Source organism: Scyliorhinus canicula, chromosome 4 (genome assembly GCF_902713615.1).
Source record: "Scyliorhinus canicula chromosome 4, sScyCan1.1, whole genome shotgun sequence".
NCBI classification, from domain to species: Eukaryota; Metazoa; Chordata; class Chondrichthyes; order Carcharhiniformes; family Scyliorhinidae; genus Scyliorhinus; species Scyliorhinus canicula.
The window spans coordinates 117,028,819-117,049,694 of record NC_052149.1 but is presented as its reverse complement, the minus strand read 5'-3'; the positions used below and the strand labels follow the sequence as shown (position 1 = coordinate 117,049,694).

Here is a 20,876-nt window from a genome sequence, read left to right as displayed (position 1 = left end):
TGGGCGTCACCGCTAGGACAGCATGTATTACCTAGCCCTGATTGTCCTTGAGAAGGTGGTGGTGAGCTGCCTCTTTGAACCTCTGCAGCCCATGTGGTGTAAGTACAACCACAGGATTTTGACCCAGGGACAGTGAAAGAACGGCAATATATTTCCAAGTCAGGATGCTGAGTGGCTTCCAGGTGGTGGTGTTCCCATGTATCTGCTGCCTTTGTTCTTCGAAATGGTCATAGATTTGAAAGGCGCTGTTTACGGAACCGTGGCAAGTTCCTGCAGTGCATCTTGTAGGTAGAAGGTACACACTGCTGCTGTTGTGCATCTGTGGTGAAGGGAGTGTTTGAGGCTGGGGTGGCAATCGAGCAGGCTTCTTTGACCTGGATGGTGTCAAGCTTCTTGAGTATTGTTGGAGCTGCAGTCATCAATGCAAGGGGAAAATATTCCATCACACTCCTGACTTGTGCCTTGAAGTGGATAGACATGCTTTGTGGAGTCAGGAGGTGAGTTAATTGCCGCAGGATTCCTAGCCGCTTGCATGCAAGGTATTTGTATGGCTCATCCAGTTCAGTTTCTGGTCAATGGTAATCCCCAGGATGTTGATGGTGGGGAATTTAGAGATGGTAATACCATTGAATGTCATGGGGCGAAGATTAGATTATTTATTTTTAAAGAAGGTTATTGCCAGGCACTTGTGTGTCACAAAGGTAACTTGACGCTTGTAAGCCCAAGCCTGGATATTGTCCAGGTTTTGCTGCATTTGGACATCAACTGCATCAGTATCTGAGGAGTCGCGAGCATTGTGCAGTGAACTTCTGACCTTATGATAGAAGGAAGGTCATTGATGAAGCAGCTAAAGATGGTTGGCCCAAGGACATTACTCTGAGGAACACCTGCAATGATGTCCTGGAGCTGAGATGATTGACCTCCAACAACAGTAACCATCTCCGGAACCAGGGAGGTAAAAGAGCGTAAGAAAGAGGGAGACTGAGAACAGAGACCTTGGAGTTTGGAGCTTCTGAGGTGATGTCAGGATTCAAAAGTGATGCTGGGCAAGTGCGGGCAGCTGATTGGGTGAGTACGGTCAGGTAAATATTCACGATTTTTATCACAAAAAGTTTGTAAAGTGTTTATTTTGTGGTGTGTGGTTTGTAAGGACTATATTCTGTAGTAATGGGGACCAGGGAAGAAGGGCCCAAGAGTAATTGATAATATTTGATTTTAAGTATCTTCCAAAAGATTTAATTTACAGGATTAAGTCATGGCAGGAGAGCTCAAAGCCATGGTGTGCTTCTTCTGCTCTATGTGGGATGCTGGGAACTTTTCCAATGCCCGAGGCCAGCATGTGGGCAGACAGTGTCTGCAGCTGCAGTTCCTGGAAGTGCGAGTTTTGGAGCTGGAGCAGAGGCTGGGGCAGTGTGGTGCCTTCCCGAGGCGGAGAGTACCGTGGATAGCTTGTATAGTGAGGTGGTCACACCGCAAGCTTAGACTCCACAAGCAGGAAGGGAATGGGTGACCACAAGGCAGAACAAGAGGGCTAGGCAGGCAGTGCAGGAATCACCATTCTCCTACAAAACAGATATACCACTTTGGATACTGTTGGGGGAAAGCAGCCAAATTTGTTGCACCATGGTTGGATCTGCTGTGCAGGGGAGGAATAAAAAGTGTTGTTTTATTTGTTCATGGGATGTGGTATCGCCAGCTGGGCCAGCATTTATTGACTATCTCTAATTGCCCTTGAGGGGGCAGTTGAGTCAACCACATTGTGGTGGATCTGGAGTCACATGTAGGCCAGACCAGGTAAGGATGGCAGATTTCCTTCCCTAAAGAGCATTAGTGAACCAGATGGGTTTATATGAAAATCGACAATGGTTTCATGGTCATCGTTAGACTTTTAATTCATTTTTATTGCATTCAAATTTCACCATCTGCCATGGCGGGATTTGAACCCAGGTCCCCAGAGCATTATTCTGCGTCTCTGGTTTGCTAGTCCAGTGACTGTACCACTATGCCACTGCCTCCCCCCATGGGAAAGCAACAGTTATAGGGGATTTAATTGTAAGGGGAATAGCTAGGCGTTTCTGTGGCTGCAAGCAAGACACCAGGATGGTATGTTGCCTCCCTGGTGCTTGGGTCAAAGATGCTTTGGAGCGGCAACAGGACATTCTAGAGGGGGAGGATGAATATTCAGTGGTTGTGGTACACATCAGTACCAACGACATAGGTTAAAAAAAAATAGGTCCTAATATAGTAATATAGGGAGTCAGGAAGTAAGTGGAAAAGTAGGACTTCAAAGGTGGTGATCTGAGGATTAATACCAGAGCAGAAATAACAGGGTATATCAGATGAATATGATGCTGAAGAGATGGTGTGAGGGGGAGGGTTTCAGATTCGTGGGGCTTTCGGGCCAGTTCTTGGGGAGGTAGGACATGTCCAAACTGAATGGGTTACACCTGGACAGGGCCAGAACTGATGCCCTTGGGGGATTATTTACTAGAATGGTTGGGAAGGGTTTAAACTAAAGCGGCAGAGGATTTGGGAACCTATGCAAGGAGTAAGAAGAGGTAGAAACACAGGCAAGAATAAATGACATAAAGGGGAATAAGAAAAGTGATGGGCAGAGGAATCAAGGGCCAGAATCCAATAGTGAAAAATAATGGGAACAGGATAAGTAATGTTAAAAAGATAAGCCTTAAGGTTTTGTGCATTCGCAATAAAGCGGATGACTTAATCGCGCAAATAGATGTAAGCGGGTATGATATAGTTGGGATTACAGAGACATGGCTGCAGGGTGACCAGGGATGGGAAATGAACATCCAGGGGTATTCAGTATTTAGGAAGAACAGACAAAAAGGAAAAGGCAGTGGGGTTGCATTGCTTGTTAAAGAGAAAATGAACGCAATCGTGAGGAAGGATATTAGCCTCAACGACGTGGAATCTGCATGGGTAGAGCTGAGGAACACCATGGGGCAATAATCGTTAGTGAGGATTGTAAAGGGACCTACAAGCTGTAGTGGTGATATTGGAAATGGCATTCAACAGTGAACTAGAGACACATGCGATAAAGGAATATTTGTAATTATGGGTGACTTTAATCTGCATATTGATTGGGCAAATCAAACTGGTAACACTACCATAGAACATTGTTTTTCAAAGTTTGTTTCCCTGGACCCACTTTTGCCAACGGGCCGACCATTGTGACCCACACTGGCTGACCTTCGTTATCCACGCCGACCGACCTTCGCCATAATTGCTTACCTATAATGCGAAAGTGAAGCATGCTTGAAATGAAATGAAATGAAAATCGCTTATTGTCACGAGTAGGCTTCAATGAAGTTACTGTGAAAAGCCCCTAGTCGCCACATTCCGGCGCCTGTCCGGGGAGGCTGGTACGGGAATCGAACCGTGCTGCTGGCCTGCTTGGTCTGCTTTAAAAGCCAGCGATTTAGCCTGGCAATCTCATTTGAATGAGGTTCAAAGGAGGAGAGGGCAATGCGTATATCAAGTGCAGACTTCAGCCAGCTCCTTTGTGCCATCTTCACCTTTATGAAAACGTAAAATTCAAACTAGTACTTGCAGGTCGTCGTTTAGTGCAATAGCAACAAAATGCTTGTTTTGCTCGGCACTGGATATTCCTGGGAGATACTACACCAGAATGCTGACAGCCTCATAAGCTTTTGGCATGTTTTTAAGGTAAGCCACAGCATTGTAGTCATAAGAACATAAGAACCAGGAGCAGGAGTAGGCCATCTGGCCCCTCGGGCCTGCTCCACCATTCAATGAGATCATGGCTGATCTTTTGTGGACTCAGCTCCACTTTCCGGCCTGATGACCATAACCCTTAATCCCTTTATTCTTCAAAAAACTATCTATCTTTACCTTAAAAATATTTAATGAAGGAGCCTCAACTGCTTCACTGGGCAAGGAATTCCATAGATTCACAACCCTTTGGGTGAAGAAGTTCCCCCTAAACTCAGTCCTAAATCTACTTCCCCTTATTTTGAGGCTATGCCCCCTACTGGCACTGGAGGGTGTGCAGAGGAGATTCACTAGGTTAATCCCAGAGCTGAAAGGGTTGGATTACGAAGAGAGGTTGAATAGACTGGGACTGTACTCGTTGGAATTTAGAAGGATGAGGGGGGATCTTATAGAAACATATAAAATTATGAAGGGAATAGATAGGATAGATGTTCTGCTTTCACCCGCCAGTGGAAACAACCTGCCCACATCTATCCTATCTATTCCCTTCATAATTTTATATGTTTCTATAAGGTCCTCCCTCATCCTTCTAAATTCCAAAGAGTACAGTCCCAGTCTATTCAACCTCTCCTCGTAATCCAACCCTTTCAGCTCTGGGATTAACCTAGTGAATCTCCTCTGCACACCCTCCAGTGCCAGTACGTCCTTTCTCAAGTAAGGAGACCAAAACTGAACACAATACTCCAGTTGTGGCCTCACTAACACCTTATACAATTGCAGCATAACCTCCCTCGTCTTAAACTCCATCCCTCTAGCAATTAAGGACAAAATTCCATTCGCCTTCTTAATCACCTGTTGCACCTGTAAACCAACTTTTTGCGACTCATGCACTAGCACACCCAGGTCTCTCTGCACAGCAGCATGCTTTAATATTTTATCATTTAAATAATAATCCCGTTTGCTGTTATTCCTACCAAAATGGATAACCTCACATTTGTCAACAGTGTATTCCATCTGCCAGACCCTAGCCCATTCACTTAACCTATCCAAATCCCTCTGCAGACTTCCAATATCCTCTGCACTTTTCGCTTTACCACTCATCTTAGTGTCATCTGCAAACCTGGACACATTGCCCTTGGTCCCCAACTCCAAATCATCTATGTAAATTGTGAACAATTGTGGGCCCAACACTGATCCCTGAGGGACACCACTAGCTACTGATTGCCCACCAGAGAAACACCCATTAATTCCCACTCTTTGCTTTCTATTAATTAACCAATCCTCTATCCATGCTGTGGTGATCACAAGTTAACCAGATGCAACACAACTGAGCGACCACTAGAGGGAGCACGGGAGAGCCATATAAATAGATCAGGACAGGAAGTGAGGACACACTCTTCACAGCAGGCGGGCTGGTAAGCAGGACACACAGCAAGCAAAGCTGGTAGTTAGCACTGGAAGGTAGTTCTAGGTCGAGCTCTGGAAACTGAACGAACCCACAATAAAGCATCTTCTCCACACTTGAGACTGCGAGCTTTATTAAGACACGAGGAACAACACATGGTACCTAGGAGTGATTTCAGACGCTTATGACAGGACAACTCAGCTGCAGATACAGAAAACAAAAAAAAATGGCATGGAAATCTCAACCAAGAATGGCATGGAGATCTCCTGCTGGACATTCGACTGGGGAAGACATCGCTAATTCGAGGATGTGGCATGGATACCCACCTCAGCTGGACACGACTGGTAATGTAAGAAATGTCTGGAAAAGGTTTAAACAAATGTTCGATTTTTATCTCATAGCTAATGATGTTGCAGAAGCCTCAGACAAAATTAAAATAGCAATTCTCATCGAAGGGCCTGTCAATAGGAAAGTGTATAATGGATTTAAATACTCAAAAGGTGAAGACAGGAACAGCTTACAAACGTTACTAAACAAATTTGAAGAGTACTGTGAGAAATTTGAACAGCAAGGCATGCTCACAGTCCAACCTGCACAGAGACTGAGTGATGCAAAACTTAAAAAATCACAAAAAGATCAGGAAATCGCGAATGCACAGTACAGATCAAAAAGAAGAAATAACAGGAATTTTTCACAAAGCCAAAACGCTGAAATCCAGTCCAGATCGGAAAGAAAAGGTAACTTACAACTTTTAGAAAGAAAAAAACGCTGAAATCCGCGATAAAATGGCGTCGGGGCACATTTTGCAGTCTATGGTAAACAAAGAACTACAAATCGCGTCTGCGCATGCGCCGGAACCGGAAGTCGCGCATGCGCAATTTACAAAAGATCGCGGCGCCGATCGTTATGCGCATGCGCAAGCCGCGCATGCGCAGTCAAAAAAAGTCTTCGTCGCGGACCGTCATGCGCATGCGCAAGCCGCGCATGCGCAATGGACACCGAACCGCACAAGGAAAGAAAGCCGATTTGCGCATGTGCAAGTCGTTCCTACGCGTGACGTCATGACGTCTGAGAATCCTGACCACGCCCACTTAAAAGGGAAATGCCCGAAAATTGAAAACAAGACACTTAAAGTGGTAAAACCAAATTTTCTTGCCTCAGAACACAGAAAAACGCCTGAACTTAAACCAACAGTGAAAAACAACTTGCACAAAACCTTGGAAAAAGCTGCCTTCACCACACACAGTGAAGCGAACAAAAAGAATTCCGAAACAACAAAAGATGATTTGTTTTTCGACGATTACCTCTCAGACCTGACTGGGTCAGTCGGATATGCTTATCACAGCATCAGCGACACGGTCGCAAAGCACAACACGAACCAACTCGTGGTAGATGAATCCAACCAAGATGATTTGGTTTTCAAAGAATACTACTCAGACATGGCTGAGTCAGTCGGATATGCTTATCACAGCATCAGCGACACGGTCGCAAAGTTCAACACGAATCAACTCGTGGTAGAAGAATCCAACCAGGATGATTTGGTTTTCGGAGAATACTACTCAGACACAGCTGAGTCAGTCGGATATGCTTATCACAGCATCAGCGACACGGTCGCAAAGTTCAACACGAATCAACTCGTGGTAGAAGAAGCCAACGAAGATGAAATGGGTTTCAAAGAATACTACTCAGACATGGAGGAGTTATTTGGACATGCTGATCACAGCATCAGCGACACCGTTGCAAAGCTCAACACGACTCTACTCATGGTGGATGAATCCAACACCATGGTGCCATGGCAGCTCGTCGATACATTGGATGACAGCAATACCCAAGACGAAGACGACGCCACACAGAGAGCACAGGAAGACTCCACGGAGCGAGCGATGACAGGCTCCACAGTGCGAGTGATGAAAGACGCCAACAGGGATGCAAGCAAACACTCCCGGGCGGACACCAAGCATGAACAAGACCATGAAGGTAAACCCGCTGTACCTGAGCAACCGCAAGCAGACTATGAAAGTCTACCAAGCTCACAGGAACAAGAAGAAAGAGCGGACTATGAAAGTCCAACACGCTCACAGGAACAAGAAGCAAGAGCAGACTATGAAAGTCCAACACGCTCACAGGAACAAGAAGAAAGAGCGGACTATGAAAGTCCAACACGCTCACAGGAACAAGAAGAAGACAATGCACCTCTGCCCACTGCATGCGAAGACAGTGACAAGGTGATCACACTCAACGTACAGGATCACAGTGAGACTGACAGTTCTCAGCTTGTCTGTACCGAAGCACAGAGCGAAAACAGTGACAAGGTGCTCGCACTCGACGTACAGGATCACAGTGAGACTGACAGTTCTCAGCTTGTCTGTACAGAAGCACAGAGTCGGGCCACCCAACAGTCCAGAGAGACGATGCCGAAAGAAAACATGCAGATTTTGACTCCAGAAGAGGAGCACCTGGAGCCCAGAGAGACAACGCCAAAAGAAAACATGCAGATTTTGACTCCAGAAGAGGAGCACCTGGAGTCCACAGAGACAATGCCGAAAGAAACCATGCAGATTCTGACTCCAGAAGAGGAGCACCTGGAGTCCAGAGACATCAAACAAAAAGAAACCATGCAGATTTTGACTCCAGAAGAGGAGCACCTGGAGTCCAGTGAGATAACATCAACAGAAATCATGAAGATTTTAACTCCAGAAGCGGAGCACCAAGAGTCTAGAGAAACCACGTCAACTGAAATCATGCAGATTTGGACTCCAGAAGAGGAGCGCCGAGAGTCCACAGACACCGCGTCAAATGTAATCAAGAAGACTTTGACTCCGGAAGACGAGCACCAAGAAAGCAAAGATGCGGAATCCAATTCTCCACAACTGATTGATGTCACCTGCACCGATGCAACATCAGATCATTCGCACCACTCTCGAGACGAAATGCTCAATGACTCAAATTATCCACTCGGGACACTCATAGAGTATAACAAGAAAAACAAAAGTCAAAAGAAACACAGCAAGAACAAAAGCAACATGAAGCGCGACAAGACAAACAACAATAGCAAGAAGCACAGCAGAAACGAGAACGACAACAGCAAGAATAAAAGCAACATGAAGCGCAACAAGACAAACAACAACGTCAGGCACAAAGATAGCGACAACGACAGAGGCAGAAACAACAAGAAGGGCAACAAACACAACAAAGTCAGGAGCAAAGATAGCGACAACAACAAAGACGGAAACGACAAAAACAGCGACAAGTACGGCAACGGAAACAACAAAATCAGGAACGACAGAAACAACAGCAATGAAACACCGACTTGTACACAATGGCACTACTTGGCACATGATGGACGATGCCACAGCACACTGCAAAACGATAACAAGACTACAAACATGTCATGGGATGACAACGAATCGCACAAACTCACGTCTGCTCCAGAACAAGCAAGCACACCAGCATCCAAGGCGGATGAGACAATAAATCAACACCACAAGCACAAAAAAAAAGTCCATGCCAGTCAACATCAGTGATGTGACCATGCAAACACCTCGGGATGACGCATTGGGTACTTAAGATAACAAGGAACACCAACAACATTCACAGCGGACTTGCAATATCAATATCACCACGTCATCAACAACAAAAAGAAAAAAAAAAAGCTCTGAACAAATTCATCAAGTTTGGACTCATAAATGTGTTTATTAAGTTTGGACATATAAATACATTGGCTTTGTTAACCAAGGCAATAGCATCATCACTTGTATAGATACGCATATCATAAGTTACTGTTTTGTATAAAATTTCTTTAATGATGTACAGAAACTATGTAATGAGAAAAAGGGGGATGTGGTGATCGTAGATTGACCAGATAAAAAAAAAACAACAGAGCAAACACGAGCGGGAGAGCTATAAATACACTGGGACAGGATGTACAATTTTCTTTAACGATGTTCAGAAAATATGTTAAGAGAAAAAGGGGGATGTGGTGATCACAAGTTAACCAGATGCAACACAACTGAGCGACCACTAGAGGGAGCACGGGAGAGCCATATAAATAGATCAGGACAGGAAGTGAGGACACACTCTTCACAGCAGGCGGGCTGGTAAGCAGGACACACAGCAAGCAAAGCTGGTAGTTAGCACTGGAAGGTAGTTCTAGGTCGAGCTCTGGAAACTGAACGAACCCACAATAAAGCATCTTCTCCACACTTGAGACTGCGAGCTTTATTAAGACACGAGGAACAACACACATGCTACTACTTTACCCTTAATGCCATGCATCTTTATCTTATGCAGCAACCTTTTGTGTGGCACCTTGTCAAAGGCTTTCTGGAAATCCAGATATACCACATCCATTGGCTCCCCGTTATCTACCACACTGGTAATGTCCTCAAAAAATTCCACTAAATTAGTTCGGCACGACCTGCCCTTTATGAACCCATGCTGCGTCTGCCCAATGGGACAATTTCTATCCAGATGCCTCACTATTTCTTCCTTGATGATAGATTCCAGCATCTTCCCTACTACTGAAGTTAAGTTCACTGGCCTATAATTTCCTGCTCTCTGCCTACCTCCTTTTTTAAACAGTGGTGTCACGGTAGGGCAGCACGGTAGCATGGTGGTTAGCATAAATGCTTCACAGCTCCAGGGTCCCAGGTTCGATTCCCGGCTGGGTCACTGTCTGTCCGGAGTCTGCACGTCCTCCGCGTGTGTGCGTGGGTTTCCTCCGGGTGCTCCGGTTTCCTCCCACAGTCCAAAGATGTGCGGGTTAGGTGGATTGGCCATGCTAAATTGCCCGTAGTGTCCTAAAAAGTAAGGTTAAGGGGGAGGTTGTTGGATTACGGGTATGGGGTGGATACGTGGGTTTGAGTAGGGTGATCATTGCTCGGCACAACATCGAGGGCCGAAGGGCCTGTTCTGTGCTGTACTGTTCCATGTTCCATGTCCATGTTTGCTAATTTCCAATCCACCGGGACCACCCCAGAGTCTAGTGAATTTTGGTAAATTATCACTGGTGCATTTGCAATTTCCCTAGCCATCTCTTTTAGCACTCTGGGATGCATTCCATCAGGGCCAGGAGACTTGTCTACCTTTAGCCCCATTAGCTTGCCCATCACTACCTCCTTAGTGATAACAATCCTCTCAAGGTCCTCACCTGTCATAGCCTCATTTCTATCAGTCACTGGCATGTTATTTGTGTCTTCCACTGTGAAGACCGACCCAAAAAACCTGTTCAGTTCCTCAGCCATTTCCTCATCTCCCATTATTAAAACTCCCTTCTCATCCTCTAAAGGACCAATATTTACCTTAGCCACTCTTTTTGTTTTTGTCTTTCAATTTGGAGTCAGCTCTAAGTTAATAACTGACTCTGGGGTCTCGACCTCAAAAAGGGATTTATCACCCACTACTTCTCTTTCAAAATCTGGAACTTCTCTTCTCATTTGCCTGTACCTCCTGCATATAACACACCTAAGCTTTGCATCTTTATTTGCAGGGCACAATTGCCAAAACCATACCTCAAGAAATCACGTTCCTATTGCTTTGTTCCCGAGTTAAATTTCTTCTTAGTGGGCTGTTAACCAGGGGCGCTGGACCTCTATATAGAGATAATACTGGCGCTGCTCTGTCGTGCCCTGGACTCTCTTGTGAAGCTCTCTCCTGGAGATTCCATTATGAGACCCTGTCCAATAGATAAACTACCTATTTGAGTCCCTGGCCATCTCTTACTTTTAAGAAAGCCATTCATCTTATCAGTTCATTTGCCTTGCTTGCCAGCAGCTGGGAAATGGAAGCAACATTGCTCTGTGATTTGGCGCTAAGAGCTAGTACCTGCAGGACGCTTGATGTCAAGTGTGCGTGCAGAGCGCGTAACCTGCTCTCTGCTGCCGCTTCAGCCGGAAGACTCCACACAGATTCATTTATTTTTATTTAAAAGGCGGTGGCGGACACTATTCTCAATGTAAAACCCGATAGTAGTTGTTGGGAGCTTCTCCCATGATCAGGACCACCGTGGGATACAGTGCGACCGATCGCTCCACCCTCACAACACCCGCACTTTGGAAAACCCTGCCATGGAGGAGGAATTCCTGGAGTTTATATGGGATGGTTTTCTGGATCAATACGTTGAGGAACTAACTAGAGTATAGGCCATATTAGACTGGATATTTTGTAATGAGAAAGGAATAGTTGTGAGGGCCATTGGGGATGAACCACCATAATATAATAGAATTCATCAAAGTAGAGAGTGACGTAGTTGATTCAGAGACTAGGGTCCTGAATCTAAATGAAGGAAACTATGATTGTATGATGGGTTGGGGAATGTTACTTAAAGGGATGATGGTTGACAGACAATGACAAATATTCAAAGAGCGCATGGGTAAACTGCAACAAATGTTCATTCCTGTCTGGCGGAAATATAAAACTGGAACGGTAGCCAAAACATGTATTACAAGGAAAATTAGAGATAGTTTTAGATTCAAGAAAGAGGCATACAAATTGGCCAGAAAAAACAGCAGATCTGAGGATTGGAGCAGTTTGAAATTTTGCAAAGGAGGATAAAGGGTTTAATTAAGATGGGGATAATAGAAGACTGGAGTAAGCTTTCAGGGAACATAAACACTAACTTTCTTGCTGCAATTATACAGGGCCATGGTGAGACCATGTATGGAATATTGTGTGCAGTTTTGGTCTCCTTATTTGAGGAAGGATGTTCTTGCTAAAGAGGAAGTGCAGCAAAGGTTTACCAGACTGATTTTTGAGATGGCAGGACTGACATATGAAGAGCGATTGAGTCAGTTAGGATTATATTTGCTGGAGTTTAGAAGAATGAGGGGGGCCCGGGGGGGGGGGGGGGGGGGGTCTCATAGAACCCAATAAAATCCTAACAGGACGAGACAGGGTAGAGGCAAGAAGTGTGATGAATGTTAGAAATTACTTTATATTTGTGGCAGTAATGTTATTAAAAACCCTGGTTCAAATATATACAGGCAGTATGACTGGTAAAGCTGTGATTAAGCAGTCATAGAAGTGAGGGTACCATTGATTCTAACCATTTACTTGTTTACATATGGAACTCAGGAACATTGTTTTGATTGCAGGAGATTCCCTGTGGTGTGGTTACTTTGAGGGATTGTGATGATGGTGCCTGGGGCATTATCTGTATGTTTATGATTCTGTGAGTGTGGCAATTCAGGCTGTTGCTTGACTAATCTGTGAGACAGCTCTTCAATTTGGCACAAGCCCCAGATGTTATTCAGGAAGAATGTTCAGGATCAACATGGCTGGGGGTGAGGGGATGGATAGGTGTGTGCATAAGTGGGTGGGTTAGGTGTGTGGGTGAGCGGAAGGGTGGATGAATGGGTGGGTGAGTGGGCGTGTGGGTGAGTAGGTGTGGACGGAAGGACAGATGGGTGAGTGGTTGAGTATATGTGGTATTAATGTGGTACTGCATAAACAACCAATTTCAGAGCATTGGAGAATGATTTAATTACATAATTCTTTCAGAGTCAGTGTAGGAACAATGAACCAAATGGTTTATTACTCTACTATTGCCAAACTACTCAGTGTTATTTGATCCACCCTGATTACTATACCAGAAAACAAATCAGAGGTAGGATTTGTGCTGGAGATTGTGGCAGTCAAATGCTCCACATCACTATTAAGCAACATTACAAAACAACATTCCTGATTGCAGAAGCCTGATGCCATCGCAGTGCGGCTGCGTCGGTCTGTTTCAGAGAGCTTTTGAGTGTTTTCTCTGTCCAAACTCTAAATTGTTTCATGGGTTCAATGTTATTTTGTGTCATTGTCCCTGTCCCATTTTCCCTGTCCCCGAACCCTTCTCATGCTGGTTTATGGTCTGATTGATGGATATTTATTGTCACATGTACCGAAGTACAATGAAAATAATTTTTCTGCGGTCAAGGGAACGTACACAGTACGTCCATAGTAGACATAAGAATAATCAACAGAGCACATTGACAAATGGTACACCTACAAATAGTGATTGGTCACAATGCGGAACAATGGCCAAACAAAGCAAATACATAAGACCATAAGACCATAAGACATAGGAGTGGAAGTAAGGCCATTCGGCCCATCGAGTCCACTCCACCATTCAATCATGGTTGATTTCAACTCCATTTACCCGCTCTCTCCCCATAGCCCTTAATTCCTCGAGAAATCAAGAATTTATCAATTTCTGTCTTAAAGACACTCAATATCCTGGCCTCCACCGCCCTCTGTGGCAATGAATTCCACAGACCTACCACTCTCTGGCTGAAGAAATTTCTCCTCATCTCTGTTCTAAAGTGACTCCCTTTTATTCTAAGGCTGTGCCCCCGCGTCCTAGTCTCCCCTGCTAATGGAAACAACTTCCCTACGTCCATCCTATCCAAGCCATTCATTATCTTGTACGTTTCTATTAGATCTCCCCTCAACCTCCTAAACTCCAATGAATATAATCCCACGATCCTCAGACGTTCATCGTATGTTAGGCCTACCATTCCTGGGATCATCCGTGTGAATCTCCGCTGGACCCGCTCCAGTGCCAGTATGTCCTTCCTGAGGTATGGGGCCCAAAATTGCTCACAGTATTCTAAATGGGGCCTAACTAGTGCTTTATAAAGCCTCAGAAGTACATCCCTGCTTTTATATTCCAAGCCTCTTGAGATAAATGACAACATTACATTTGCTTTCTTAATTACGGACTCAACCTGCAAGTTTACCTTTAGAGAATCCTGGACTAGGACTCCCAAGTCCCTTTGCACTTTAGCATTATGAATTTTGTCACCGTTTAGAAAATAGTCCATGCCTCTATTCTTTTTTCCAAAGTGCAAGACCTCGCACTTGCCCACGTTGAATTTCATCAGCCACTTCGTGGACCATTCTCCTAAACTGTCTAAATCTTTCTGCAGCCTCCCCACCTCCTCAATACTACCTGCCCCTCCACCTATCTTTGTATCATCGGCAAACTTGGCCAGAATGCCCCCAGTCCCGTCATCTAGATCGTTAATATATAAAGAGAACAGCTGTGGCCCCAACACTGAACCCTGCGGGACACCACTTGTCACCGGTTGCCATTCCGAAAAAGAACCTTTTATCCCAACTCTCTGCCTTCTGTCTGACAGCCAATCGTCAATCCATGTTAGTACCTTGCCTCGAATACCATGGGCCCTTATTTTACTCAGCAGTCTCCCGTGAGGCACCTTGTCAAAGGCCTTTTGGAAGTCAAGATAGATAACATCCATTGGCTCTCCTTGGTCTAACCTATTTGTTATCTCTTCAAAGAACTCTAACAGGTTTGTCAGGCACGACCTCCCCTTACTAAATCCATGCTGACTTGTCCTAATCCGACCCTGCACTTCCAAGAATTTAGAAATCTCATCCTTAACGATGGATTCTAGAATTTTGCCAACAACCGAGGTTAGGCTAATTGGCCTATAATTTTCCATCTTTTTTCTTGTTCCTGAGCAAGAGCAGCATAGGGCATCGTGAATAGTGTTCTTACAGGGAACAGATCAGTCCAAGGGTAAGTTGTTGAAGAGTCTTTTAGCTGTGGGGAAGAAGCTGTTCCTATGTCTGGATGTGCGGGTCTTCAGACTTCTGATCTTCTGCCTGATGTAAAGGCCTGGAAGAGGGCAAAGCTTGGGTGTGTGGGGTCTCTGGCAATGCTGGCTGCCTTCCTGAGGCAGCGGGAGATGTAGACAGAATCAATGGGTCTGTGTGTAGCTATTGTTCACCAGCCATTGGATTACCTTTAATTGACTAAAGAAATAGAGAAATTATTACAGATTTCCTCCTTCCTACTCATTAGCCCAGACATTTTTATCTGTTTTACTTTTCATGAGAGATTAACTGGCTCTCGGTGGATAAATTGGTTCATGTCAGGATGCCTAATGGATCATAGTAAGAAGTCTTACAACACCAGGTTAAAGTCCAACAGGTTTGTTTCGAATCACTAGTTTTCAGAGCGCAGCTCCTTCCTCAGGGGAATGAAGAGGTGGGTTCCAGAAACACCTATGTAGACAAAGTCAATGATGCAAGGCGATACTTTGAATGCGAGTCTTTGCAGATAATGTAAGTCTTTACAGGTCCAGATGGAGCGACTGGAGAGTGGGATAATCACAGGTTAAAGAGGTGTGAATTGTCTCAAGCCAGGACAGTTGGTAGGAATTTACAAGCCCAGGCCAGATGGTGGGGGGTGAATGAAATGCGACATGAATCCAAGGTCCCAGTCGAGGCCATACTCATGTATGCAGAACTTGGCTATAAGTTTCTGCTCGGCGATTTTGCGTTGTCGCGTGTCCTGAAGGCCGCCTTGGAGAACGCTTACCTGGAGATCAGAGGCTGAATGCCCTTAACTGCTGAAGTATTTCCCGACTGGAAGGGAACATTCCTGCCTGGCGATTGTCCTGAGGTGTGGTACATTGGCGAGACCATGCAGACGCTGCGACAACGGATGAACGGACATCGCGTGACAATCGCCAGGCAGGATTGTTCCCTTCCCTAACAGGTATCTGGGACAGGCTGGTGGGATGATTGGTGTTTACCTGTAATGTATGTTCACAATCAGCGTTGGAATTTAATGGTCGTTGTCATCATGCAGTTCAGCTCGATCACTGCCATTTGGTGTGCTCACCTGGACACAGTTCCAGAGGGTGAATTGCCCCTCCCTTTATCTGGGTTCCTGAGTGCCCATCCCCCACCACAAACCAGAACTATTCAGACCAGGGAATTTGACCTTCAACCTCCCTCCTCAGCTGTAGACAGTAGAGTGCATCCGTCCTGCGTGCACTTGAGGGAGGAAGTTATTTGGTTAAAAGGCAGTGAGCTGAACATGTATTTTTCTACAGAGCTTTTGAGATAGTAATCTCCTTCCTCCAATTTCACTTATCTTTAACACTTCTGAAGGTCCTCGAATGCTCAAATGCCAATCACCAGCCAAGAAAACAGTGACAGCCCAGGAATGTGAATCCCCCTGATTGATGTCTTATTTCCGCCTTTAAATCAGGAATGCTGCCCACAGCCCCTCCAGTTCAGCCAAAATGACAGCCTGACTGTCTGCGAGTGACTGAAAACAACAGTAAAATACTGGAGGCAAAGGGAGGAATAGGAGATGCAAGGCAGTGTCTGGGTATCTCCTTTAAGAGCTAAAAGTTAATGGAAGGTACACACAGGAATCAGAAAGGTAAATAGAATGGTAGACTTAATATAAGGGGGCTGGATGATTGTTCCCTAGTGCTGATTGGGCTATGAGTTAACCAGCATTCGTATAACACCATTGTACAGAGCTCTGGGATACTGCATTCTTTTGTCTGCTTCGGGAAGGTTATATTGACCTTGGAGGAGATGCTTTGCAGATCCAACAGAACTATACTAGGGCTTGGAATTAAATTGAGGGTGCTGTGGTTTGTATTCCGTTGAATTGTGGAACACTTGAGAGCGGTGAGTAAATTAAGGTGTCTAGATTACTAAAGGGATTAGACAGGGTAAATGCCGATAAACTTTCTCCTCTGGTGCAGTAATTGATGACCAGTGATGATCCTAAAATGACTGTTCAGTCATTCAGGAGTGATGTCAAGAAGCACTTTTTCCCACAGGTAAAGGAGTGGTAAACTGGAACCCTGTCCCCCAAAATTCTGGATGAATTGGAATAATGCTGAAATGTAATACCTGGTACATTTAGAGGAGAAATGATGGGAGGAGGTTAGAGTGAAGCAGAGACACCAGCATTGACAAGTTGGCAAATGGCCTGTTTCTGAGCCATATATCCTACACAATCCTATGAAATTTCCAGTCAGAGGTAGATTTTGTTCTGTGAGGATTTGCAGGGATATGGAGCAAAAGCTGGCAGAGGGATCGGACGTACAGATCAATGATGATTTAAGTGAATGACAGAACAGCTTGAGGGGCTGCATTTACTGCTCCTGTTTCTATGTTCCTGATGCAATGCTTCTTAAATTCCACATTTTATGGGTTAAAGGGACTTTCCATTTATGCAGGTCTATTGATGCAGTCCTGAAAAGGTTTAAAGATTCTCAGCCAATGATATTTGAAAACAACCTCAATGTGGAATCTGCCCAGCTAGTAACATTCTTTTGCACTTAGTGTTCAGCCCGGTGTGGCACCAGGGGTATGATGAGACGTGAAGTTCGCTGCTCAGTGGAACCTCGCCTGTGTGATGAGTACATCAAGCCAAGCAACAAGAAGGAATGTATGGGACCTCCATGTGACCGTCGCTGGACTGCATCAGATTGGGGACCAGTAAGTGCTGCACTCGATTTACTGATGTATCCCGCAGAACTCCAAAATTAATTTTCTGTGCTATTCGCCACTCACAAGATGGACCTTTGTCACAGACTATTTAATAAAGACACCCACTCCCCACACTGACATTAACACACGGGGACACACACCCCACACTGACATTAACACACGGGGACACACACCCCACACTGACATTAACACACGGGGACACACACCCCACACTGACATTAACACACGGATACACACCCCACACTGACATTAACACACGGGGATACACACCCCACACTGACATTAACACACGGGGACACACACTGACATTAACACACAGGGATACACAACCCACACTGACATTAACACACGGGGACACACACCCCACACTGACATTAACACACGGATACACACCCCACACTGACATTAACACACGGGGATACACACCCCACACTGACATTAACACACGGGGACACACACTGACATTAACACACAGGGATACACACCCCACACTGACATTAACACACGGGAACACACACCCCACACTGACATTAACACACAAGGACACACGCCCCACACTGACATTAACACACGGGGACACACACCCCACACTGACATTAACACACGGGGACACACACCCCACACTGACATTAACACACGGGGACACACACCCCCACACTGACATTAACACACGGATACACACCCCACACTGACATTAACACACGGGGATACACACCCCACACTGACATTAACACACGGGGACACACACTGACATTAACACACAGGGATACACACCCCACACTGACATTAACACACGGGAACACACACCCCACACTGACATTAACACACGGGAACACACACCCCACACTGACATTAACACACGAGGACACACGCCCCACACTGACATTAACACACGGGGACACACACCCCCACACTGACATAACACACGGGGACACACACCCCACCTGACATTAACACACGGGGACAACACACCCCACACTGACATTACAACACGGGGACACCACCACACACTGACAATTAACACACCGGGCACACACCCCACACTGACATTAACACACGGAGACACACCCCACACTGACATTAACACACGGGGATACACACCCCACACTGACATTAACACACGGACACACACCCACACTGACAGTAACACACGGGGATACACACCCCACACTGACATTAACACACGGGGACACACACCCCACACTGACATTAACACACGGGACACACACCCTACACTGACATTAACACACGAGGACACACGCCCCACACTGACATTAACACACGGGGACACACACCCCACACTGACATTAACACACGAGGGCACACACCCCACACTGACATTAACACACGGGACACACACCCCACACTGACATTAACACACAGGGATACAAACCCCACACTGACATTAACACACGGGAACACACACCCCACACTGACATTAACACACGAGGACACACACCCCACACTGACATTAACACACGGGGACACACACCACACACTGACATTAACACATGGGACACACACTGACATTAACACACAGGGGATACACACCCCACACTGACATTAACACACGGGAACACACACCCCACACTGACATTAACACACGAGGACACACGCCCCACACTGACATTAACACACGGGGACACACACCCCCACACTGACATTAACACACGGGGACACACACCCCACACTGACATTAACACACGGGGTCACACACCCCACACTGACATTAACACACGGGGACACACACCACACACTGACATTAGCACACGGGCACACACCCCACACTGACATTAACACACGGAGACACACCCCACACTGACATTAACACACGGGGACACACACCCCACACTGACATTAACACACGGGACACACACCCTACACTGACATTAACACACGAGGACACACGCCCTACACTGACATTAACACAGGGGGACACACACCCCACACTGACATTAACACACGAGGACACACACCCCACACTGACATTAACACACGGGACACACACCCCACACTGACATTAACACACGGACACACACCCCACACTGACATTAACACACGAGGACACACACCCCCCACTGACATTAACACACGGGGACACACACCACACACTGACATTAACACACGAGGACACACACCCACACTGACATTAACACACGGGGACACACACCACACACTGACATTAACACATGGGACACACACCCCACACTGACATTAACACACGGGGACACACACCCCACACTGACATTAACACACGGGGTCACACACCCCACACTGACATTAACACACGGGGACACACACCACACACTGACATTAGCACACGGGCACACACCCCACACTGACATTAACACACGGAGACACACCCCACACTGACATTAACACACGGGGATACACACCCCACACTGACATTAACACACGGGGACACACACCCCACACTGACATTAACACACGGGGACACACACCCTACACTGACATTAACACACGAGGACACACGCCCCACACTGTCATTAACACAGGGGGACACACCCCACACTGACATTAACACACAAGGACACACACCCCACACTGACATTAACACACGGACACACACCCCACACTGACATTAACACACGGACACACACCCCACACTGACATTAACACACGGGAACACACACCCCACACTGACATTAACACACGAGGACACACACCCCACACTGACATTAACACACGGGGACACACACCACACACTGACATTAACACATGGGACACACACCCCACACTGACATTAACACACGGGGACACACACTCCACACTGACATTAACACACGGGGACACACCCCCCACACTGACATTAAACACACGGGGACACACACTCCACACTGACATTAACACACGGGGACACACACCCCACACTGACATTAACACACGGACACACACCCCACACTGACGTTAACACACGGGGATACACACCACACACTGACATTAACACACGGGAACACACACCCCACACTGACATTAACACATGGGACACACACCCCACACTGACATTAACACACGGGACACACACCCCACACTGACATTAACACACGGGGACACACACCCCACACTGACATTAACACACGGGGACACACACCCCACACTGACATTAACACACGGACACACACCCCACACTGACATTAACACACGGACACAATTCCCACACTGACATTAACACACGGACACACACACTCCACACTGACATTAACACACGGACACACACCACACACTGACATTAACACACGGACACACACCCCACACTGACATTAACACACGGACACAATCCCCACACTGACATTAACACACGGACACACACACTCCACACTGACATTAACACACGGACACACACTCCACACCGACATTAACACACGGGGACACACACTCCACACTGACATTAACACACGGGGACACACACCCCACACTGACATTAACACACGGGAACACACCCCACACTGACATTAACACACGGGGACACACACCCCACACTGACATT

At 46.2% G+C, this 20,876-nt stretch overlaps 1 protein-coding gene across 2 annotated transcripts in view; it reads left to right on the top strand.

The window, feature by feature from the left end:
• The window catches only part of si:ch211-267e7.3 (ADAMTS-like protein 2), a 190,088-nt gene that overhangs the window by 118,657 nt on the left and 50,555 nt on the right, over nucleotides 1-20,876 (top strand). For both annotated transcript variants that reach the window (XM_038795019.1, XM_038795020.1), the window contains exon 14: nucleotides 17,201-17,356. In XM_038795019.1, the coding sequence (XP_038650947.1) occupies nucleotides 17,201-17,356 (156 nt within the window). The remainder of the gene's footprint in view (nucleotides 1-17,200; nucleotides 17,357-20,876) is intronic.